This window comes from Galleria mellonella, unplaced genomic scaffold (genome assembly GCF_026898425.1).
Source record: "Galleria mellonella isolate WM207_F2 unplaced genomic scaffold, CSIRO_AGI_GalMel_v1 utg99, whole genome shotgun sequence".
NCBI lineage: Eukaryota > Metazoa > Arthropoda > Insecta > Lepidoptera > Pyralidae > Galleria > Galleria mellonella.
The window spans coordinates 3525880-3535312 of NW_026442184.1; the positions used below are offsets into that span (position 1 = coordinate 3525880).

The following is a 9433-nucleotide window of genomic DNA, read 5'->3' on the forward strand; positions in this document are numbered from 1 at the left end:
TTGCTACACTACATTTTTTCTTTCTTTTACAATATTCCCCCATCAAACAATTAACATGGAAATTTTTTATAAAAAAAAAATAACCTGTAAACTTATGCAAATTTTATTGAAAATAACTCATTGTCATAGATATTTATAGTTATGATCTAAGTTTATAATTTACTAGCGACCCACCCCGGCTTCGCACGGATAGGTGAGCATATATACTAACATTTTTTTCATTAGCTTGTTGCGTCGAGTATGAATTAAACGGCTATAGTAAAATCCTTAAAAGATAGATATATGCTACTGCGGACTTTTATATTTTTTTTTATACAACTTAGAATGACAAACAAGCTGACGGCCCACCTAATGGATAACCATCGCCTATAGACACAAGCAGTGTCATGGACATAACAGAGTATACTGTTTCGCCCATGATACCCCCCATGCGTTGCCATTCCTGAGGACTCAGATGTTATTCCTCTGTACCCTGTAACTTCACATCATATCCCACCCTTCAAACCGAAATACAAACACACAACAATACAAGAGAAACAATTCTACCATACATTCTTTTGTTATCTTCTCAAAAGAATTAGTCAGCGGTTTCGATGAAAGGTCTAGTTGACTTGATTCTGACAATAATTTGAACAATTATCATTATATTTCAACAGATTTACAAATAAACAATATTATCTAGGTGTACGTATAAACTTTATTCTTAAATTGTTCTATCTATTGATGGAAACCGTGTTAAAATCCGTCGCGTCGTTTAAAAAAATCTAAGTATACAGACAGCAAGAAACAACTTTGTTTTATACTGTGTAGAGAAGATCATTATAAATCTATTGTTGTTTTTTTAGACATAGAATTTTCTAAATCTTTCTTTGTCGTATCAGTGACATGTTTGTAAATAGAAAAAGTATTTTTTTTTTATATTGTTATACTTTTGCGTTTCCAACAAACATGCAAATTATTATTATACACTTGAAACTGTTCAAAGGTCGTGTGCATGGGTACCTCTGTCCCATTCGTGTTTCAACAAATTTGTGTTTTACCAGAGGGAGACTTTGTACAAAAGTCGATTGCTTGGGAACCTCTGTCCCATTCGTGTTTCAACCGTAAAGCAGTTGTGTTTGCATGGCTGTGTTTTGGTTTGAATGGTGGGCGTGAATTTACTGGGTACGTAGGAATAACACCTGAGTCCTCAGGAATGGCAACGCATGGGGGGTATCATGGGTGAAACAGTATATTCTGTTATGTCCATGGTACTGGTCATGTCTATAGGCGACGGTTACCACTTTCCATCGGGTGGGCCGTCAGCTTGTTTGCCATTCTCAGTTGTATAAAAAAAAACCTCTGTCCTACTCGTAGTTCTGCCGTGAAGCAGTTCAACTTTGCAAGCTCGCGGGAAAAATGTCATTACCCATTTTGATTATGTTAAAAGTCTGTTATCCAATATTATTTTTTTGGATAATAATCTTTTAATATATTCGTTATTGAACCAATATATACATATTGTAAATAAAATATATAGATATTGCGATATATTTCCCACCCCTATGTGGTGTGCCATGGTTAAGACAGTGTATTCTGTGACATGCATGGCGTTGTTCATGTTTATAGGCTATGGTTACCACTTTCTATCAAGTGGGTACCAATATTCATCGATAACTGATGGGCAAGAAAGGCTTTTAGGTGGCGACTTTGTGTAGGCAAGTGAAATGTTGGGCGACTCTCCGCGCGATGGAGTCACGATCTTAAATTTGTTGCTGGAATAAATGCAGAATAAGATGCAGGAGATGCAGTATCGGAAAATTATTTTTGTAGTTTTTGCGTGCAGGTTAAATGATAGAATAATTTAAGAATTATTTTTATTTAAAAACTAAACTACGGAATTGATTTTGAAAGACCGAAAATCTATGGGACTAATCTGTAAAAACATACTAGTTCAGATGAAAAAGGATTTTTTCAAATCCATTTACAACTGACAGAGTTACGGGGTAACAAACATAAAAAATACAACCTTATCTAATCTCTTTCTTTTTGCAGTTATTTGAAAAGTTGAATTGCACTACTACTGCTCACTGGGGGGAAAGGGATTGTTAATAGGGTTTAATAGCCTCATTATTGGCAATATACCCTCTCAGGTTGACCTCCACGCGGTTCCCCCTGGAAACCATCATGTTTAATTCTTGTCGAATCCATCATGGTGGGCCAACTAACCTGCATTCATTCTCATCTATCATCTTCCACTGGTGCCTCGTCGGTGTATACCAATAGCGCGGGCAGTGTTACCATTCCATTTACACCCATTAAATAAAAACTACTGGCCACTCACTACTTCCTATGCCACTGTGTTAGGTTGACTGGAAGAAATCTCTTTTAGAGATAAGTTCGCTTTTGCTAACATTGTTATTAACTTATTGTTGTTACTGTATGTTTTATTGCAATAAAGAATATATAATAGTATACTATTGAAATCGTCATAAAACATCACATGTTTTTTTTCTGTGAAAAAAAAATATAAAAATATAAAAAAATAAAAATGTATGACACTGAAATATTTATTTATTAAGCAAAAGGTATTTACAACATGTTTAATATAACGACATAATACAAGAGTGTATTGTATTTTATATATACAAACAAATAGGTATAATAAACTCTTTGACTCTTTGCAAAAGAAAAAAGGCCGGCAGCACACCTGCAATGCCGCTGGTGTTGTGGGTGATCATGGGCGGCGGTAGTCACTTACCATCAGGTGAGCCGCATGCTCGTTTGCCCCCTGTGTTGTAAAAAAAAAAAAAAAAAAAAACATTATTTACTCTTAGTATATTACATCTAATATATAAGCAACTATAACTTTATGTAAATTAAGAATAATATTTAATAGTTAATTTTAATGTTTATAAGTATTTTTTTTTATACCACTGAGGTGGCAAACAAGCATACGGCCCACCTGATGGTAAGCGGTTACCGTAGCCTATGAACGCCTGCAATACCAGAGGTATTACGCGCGCGTTGCCGACTCTGAAGAAACCTCTTTACCCCCCTTTTGAAGAACCCCATGCTGTAGTCTTTCGGGAAAACCTCGGCAGGGAGCTCATTAAGGAGTAATGAATGATTGTAACACATAATAATATTATATATTATACTGTACTATATAAATCATAATAATATACTATAAAATTCATGCAAATTTCATCTTCGACAGTCAAATTTGACTACATGCAGTCGTATTATTGTAATACTGTAAAACTGTAAATGCATGCACTGTCATAGCTGCGCGTATATTCCACGTGGTTCCCCCTGGAAACTATCGTGAACAATTCTTGTTGAATTCGTCACGATTGGCTAACTGACTCGCTTCATCCTCACCTATCATCCTTCACTGGTGCCCCGCCGGTGTATGCCGTTAGCGCAGGCGGAGTTACCATTCCATCATCACCCATTGAAAAAAAATACTGCGTGTATATTACCAAAATTCGATGCAGACTAGCTATGGTCGAGACATCGTTTACGTATAATAATATTTTTATAAAAATTTTATGACATTATTTTATCAATGGAACGTAATTAACAGCAGTTACATCTGACTACAGGTAGTTACACTATTACAATAATGTAAAGCTATTATACAATCTTGAACTTAGCGTAGACCAGTTACGGTCACAAATGCGATTACATATTTGAATTACAAATATACTCGAAAATGTACTCGAACTTGCACCTTTGTGTTTGTAGTCAGTTATTATATGTAGTTATACTACTACTTATTACTATTATACAACTGATATTAAGTTAGAATTAAAAAAATAAAAATATAGTAATTAATAAAAGTTGTAACACAACAAAATTAAACATTAAAAGTCTTTTAATAAAGAATTAAACTATCTAAAATAAGAAACTGTAAAGCGAAAAAGAGAATAAACATTTTTATCAGTTTTATTTAAAATATAATCTTAATAATTAAACTCCTAAGTAAATTTACTAACGACTTTTCAGACAAAGTCAAATAAACATTCATAAATTGTACCTATTTTACAATAACCAATTCATAATTTAATAATAAGCATTTAAATTATAAAATTAAGCATTTGAATTATAAAATTAAGCATTTGAATTATAAAATTAAGCATTGGAATTATAAAATTAAGCATTTGAATTATTCATTTACAATAAACAATTCAAATGCTTAATTTTATAAAATCAACACATCGTCCAAATTCATATTTCTTGCGGCACTTCTATTAGGATCATATTTTCTTTTCAATCCCTTCTTACCCATATGGTAAGGATAATAATATGTCGTCGCTAAAAAGAAAATGCCCTGTTTCGTTTTATTAACTTTGAGACCGAGTACATTCGTCACAAGCGGTTGACGTTCGTAACAATTTATCTCCCTGGCTTGTTGTACCGAGTCGCATTGCATCGCTATAAACGAATGCGGATTATTCACAGCGGAATACCATATCTGAAGTACTTTCAGATGACTACAAAGCAAATCGCAGTATGCCCAAGCCATATCATTGAGCTGATGTTCTCCACCGTTCACGTAGAAATTAACATGGCCAATGGGACCGGGCATTCCGAGGCCATCGATATTTGTCGAAACCACATCAACGAAATCGGCGTCACTTTTGTCCAGTCGTTGTTCGGGGCCTAAGTTCCTAAAACAGGGGCCGGCTGGGTCTAAACCGGTCAGTCTACCTATTTTCGTACCGGACAGTGCTTTGTAGGTTTTGGCTATGTAGCTCATTGTTTGCGCGCCAAGACTTATGCCCAACATCTCGATTTTCTTCGGATTGAAGCCAACGTTATGTTGGGTTAAGTTGTATAACATTTCGCCGACGTGCTTACCCACAGTACGTATTAGTCGGGCCGCCCTGAAACGATGCATATCAATTTACAAAAATTTCGTTATTTATTATGCACTATCTGTTTTCCGTGGCTTTGTCCGCGTCAGTACATAAAGTATGTACATAATGTTTTAGGTTAGGATATAAGCTATTCATGTACCAAATTTTAATCAAACTCAGTCAACCGTTTAAATATGATTGAATGATATTCTTTACAAAGTTTTACATTCACAATATTAGTAAGATAATGTAAAGTACTAGAAAAAATTAATATTTTATTTATTTATAAATTAATTTTTTTTCATTATATAATATAGTACAAACAGTTATTTTATTTAAAAACAAAATTACTGAATCGATTTTGATAAAATTTTAAAGGAACAATTTAAAAATATATTCCTTCAGATAGAAAAGAATTTTTCAAATCGGTTTATAAATAACGCAGTTCTAAGGTAACATACATAAAAAATACAATTAAATTGAGAACCTCCTGATTTTTTAAATCGGTTAAAAAAGTAAAAATAATATATTTACGGCTATAAAATCATTTTGGATATTGCTTAAAAATATTTATATGACGTTTTTACTCACCGTGGATACACCATAATTGTAAATCTACTAGTATCCACCAACCAAATGTTATATCCCAAATTTCTATAGACATTTTGAAATACCAAAGCAACAGGAGAAGCTGCACTGTCTATCCAACCACCAACATAAATCATGGTTTTCTTGGTATAATCCATGTTGGGATCTTTAGCAAATTGCTCCATTTGATAGTAGGAATACATCCTTTTTGTATTAGATTTAGCTCCTAAGACCGTGATACTCAGGTAATTTAAATTTTCCTTTGTAATTATGGAAGGCTTTTCTGAACCGGGACCTGGAAAATATCGGTTTGTTTAGTGAAAAAATACATAATTAAGTTAAATACAGATTGATTTGCTAGCAAGCCATTCGTCAGTTTACAATGTTTTCAATTCATATACAAAGTTATAATTTAGTGTAACTAACACCAAATTATTTATAATTACTCCTCTCCATTCAAAGGTTGCCTGGAAGAGATCGCTCTTAGCGATAAGGTCGCCCATTGTTTTCTCATTGTGATTATTTCTTGTAATTATTTATATTTATAATAAGTTTACTATTGTAATCTTTTGGAGGAAAAAAATAAAGAGTATCTATCGGTCTATCTATCTAATTTTGACAATACATTTGTGTTAATATTTTTAGAATGAAGAAATATTATGAATATAAAAAAAAAAAGCTATCCAAGCAATATAAGTATCAGATATTATTTAACATCCACAGTTGTAACAATTTTAATGATGTACAATAAAATAACTATGGGGGAAAGGGATTGTTAGTAATGGAGACTGATAATCCCATTGCTAGCAATATACCCAACCAGGTCGACCTTCTCGCGGTTCCCCCTGGAAACTATCATGGTTAATTCCTGAAGAATTCATCATGATGGGCTAACTGGTCTGTTTTCATTCTCATCTATTACCCTTCACTGGTGCTCCGCCAGCGTATCCCGTTAGCGCAGGCGGGGTTACCATACCATTTTCACTCATCAAAAAAAAAAAAAAAAAACTAAGTATGGATACATCTGTAACTGTTATCCACAACAGTTGTCAATTATTCGCCGCCTAATTACATTTTTGTTTTGTCAAAGGTTGATTAGAAGAGAATGCATAAAATCCGCACTTTTTTTTTGTAATCTTTAAAGAATAAATAACTAATTAAATAAAAAATAAATAGTATTTAAATTTTTACGTACTCATAGATATGACATAAAGCAATTACTCTATAATATTACTCGCAAGGAAATATGCCAATTTGAAATTTGGTCAGTTTTTCGCTGATGAACAAGGTAATTATCATATCATATCCATCATCTACTGTTGAACATAAGCTGTCCCCAAAAGTGGAGTAAGGTTTCAATTTACTTTACCACTTTCAATAAACAAGTATAAAATTTCTCGTGCATAAGTGGTATGAAGTACAGATGTCTGGATTTTTGATGCTACATGTAGCCTATTACCATTTTAGGCGTTAACTATCCGCAGCTAATTACAAGCCTTCCCCATAAGAGGAGGGTTTTTGCCACGCTTTGCAGGCGGTTTGGCACCCACAGAAAGGGTTTTCGTGATGTTTTAAGAGGGACGCTGCTGCCTATCCTTCGGTCGTTAATTCCCTTAGTATATATATATATATATATATATATATATATATATATATAGATAATATACATCTAAACTTTGGATTATAATTTAAATTAATATGTATTAATAAATAAAAAGGAAAAATTTGACTTAAAGTTTATAATAAATAAACTTAAAAAAAAAACATAAAGGATTTTAAAAATACCTTCACCTATACACCTTCTTCACCTTTGCCTATAAAAATACCTTCACCTAGCTACATTACGAGCGAGTAACATGGTCAATATTTAAAAAAAAATCATTCAATGCCGGTGCGGGTTGTAAAAAAAAATAACTAAAAAAATATAACGACTTGAAATGAAAATACAATGAAATCAAACTAAACGACTCACTAAAACGTGAAAAATAAACTGATTACCTATTAATTTAAATAAAATATTATTATATGTACTAGCTACGAATCTGTTTGAACTCGTTATCAAGCTCAAAGAGAACGATGGGAAAAGCAATGGGATTTCACCATCAGGTAATAGTTAAAATAGATTACAATAAATCGATATTGAAATTGAAACGTTTCGCACTCTCGACTTGCGACACTAACGACAATGGTTCCATAATGTTTTAATAGATGCATTTCAGTACAATTTGTAAATGCAAACTATTGTAAACCGATCCCAATTATAACCTAATTCCTAACTGTTGTTTCATGCAGTATAAAATTGTATCTGTTCTCCTTTAACCAAAGATTAGCTGTAAGAGATTGCCCTAGCGATAAGACCGCCTTTTGTACCTTTATGTGTATATTTCAATCTGTATTTATGTTACTGTATTTCACTTGAATTATTCACTTGTCATTGTATTTTTTTATGGTGCAATAAAGAGTTAAATAAATAAATAAATATATATAAAATTGTCATTGGCAATAGATTGAACTGATATTGATGTTAGATTCAAGAGTAGACCTGCAGACCCTGAATTGGTGACAATGAGACTATCTGAGGAATTAGGAGCATACTACTATCTTCATTTGGCGTGAATTTACTGGGTACAGAGGAATAACACCTAAATCCTCAGGAATGGCAACGCATGGGGGGTATCATGGGCGAAACAGTACACTCTGTTATGTCCATGGTACTGCTCATGTCTATAGGCAACGGTTACCACTTTCCATCAGATGAGCCGTCGCTTGTTTACCATTCTAAGTTGTATGAAAAAAAATTTCGTAGAGAGAATTTTTCAAATTTATTTACAATTGACGGAGAAATTGGTGAACATACATAAAAATATAAAATGGAACATACAACAGAACTTTCGTATTTGGAAGTCGTTTAAAAATTATTTAAAATCGCAAATAAAATAAAATTACTTGCTAAAATTCTGTAAAAACAATTTCATTTCAGCAACTGAACAGTCGGTTTTACACGTATGAAAAAAAAATGGAAAAAACAAGAAATTACAGGATATGGGAGCAGAATCATCCTCAGGATTTTTGATATATGAGGGCTACCATGGGAATCACAGTTCTTTCTGTGATGTTGTTCAAATGATGGTTTACGTCTATGGTTGTCAATTTTCATGAGGGCTGTCAGTTCGTTTCAAATTTTCAGTTGCATTATCATAGGCTTATTTAATCTGTACCTACCCTAGAATTGTCTAGTGCCCACTCTAAGACTAGAAGCAGAGTTTTCAGCTATAGGCAAAAACATGTGTAAGGCAAATATTCTTAAATATGCTAACAGTCATAGATTATATAGATAGAGTGTCTCCATAATAATGCTTCGAGAAAAACGAGTCAATTTTTTTATGAAATTTTGCGTGATAAATAGTTATGAGTGATTCCTTTATAACTTCTATATTTATTTTGTCTTATAAATTCTGCATCTTATTAATGTATAAACAGTTATTTTATTTATTAAATAATACGTCAAGATACATTTTATGAGTAAATATATAGAATTTTGATAAAAAAAAATAAGTCGACTAATTTGACAATTAGCTGACAAAAAGTTGACCCGTTTTTAAGGCTCGATGCTCTATCTATATAATCTATAATCTAAGCTAACAGCATAAAATAAGAGATATACTGTGAAAATAAATAAGAATTATATTAATGTACATATATAAAAAAAATATAAACACTTATTCTCACTTACAGTCGCTGATAAATCCAGTAACATCTGCATCGACTAACGGGGAACAAAGCAATGTCATAAGGTGACTAAATATAACAAATTCGGTGAACATATTTTTCGAAAATTATTTTATACAATGACCAACGTCTCTCACTAGCCAGAGTTTTTATGAATGTAAGCGTATTTATGAGTTTCCTTTAAATCTAGTAAATACTAAATAACTAAAGTTTTTTATGTCTTTTCAGGTCTTTATATTATTGTTAGTATTTTTTTTTTTGCGAATACTTGT

At 32.5% G+C, this 9433-nt stretch overlaps 1 protein-coding gene across 1 annotated transcript; it reads right to left on the reverse strand.

The window, feature by feature from the left end:
* Positions 1–2533: 2533 nt before the first annotated feature.
* On the reverse strand, positions 2534–9433 carry LOC113518655 (lipase member H-like). Its single transcript, XM_052902936.1, has 3 exons — positions 9166–9433; positions 5436–5727; positions 2534–4871 (listed from the first exon to the last, which is right to left on the reverse strand). The coding sequence occupies exons 1-3, from the start codon at positions 9254–9256 to the stop codon at positions 4187–4189; spliced, it is 1068 nt and encodes a 355-aa protein (XP_052758896.1). The 5' UTR covers positions 9257–9433; the 3' UTR covers positions 2534–4186.

What these genes read in the sequence shown, in the direction of transcription:
- LOC113518655 (XM_052902936.1), bottom strand. Translation starts at nt 9,256, where the DNA reads ATGTTCACCGAATTTGTTATATTTAGTCACCTTATGACATTGCTTTGT. An exon ending in TACTGGATTTATCAGCGACT is followed by an intron (nt 5,728 to 9,165) that starts GTAAGTGAGAAT and finishes GATATTTTCCAG; the next exon opens with GTCCCGGTTCAGAAAAGCCT. An exon ending in ACAATTATGGTGTATCCACG is followed by an intron (nt 4,872 to 5,435) that starts GTGAGTAAAAAC and finishes GCATCGTTTCAG; the next exon opens with GGCGGCCCGACTAATACGTA.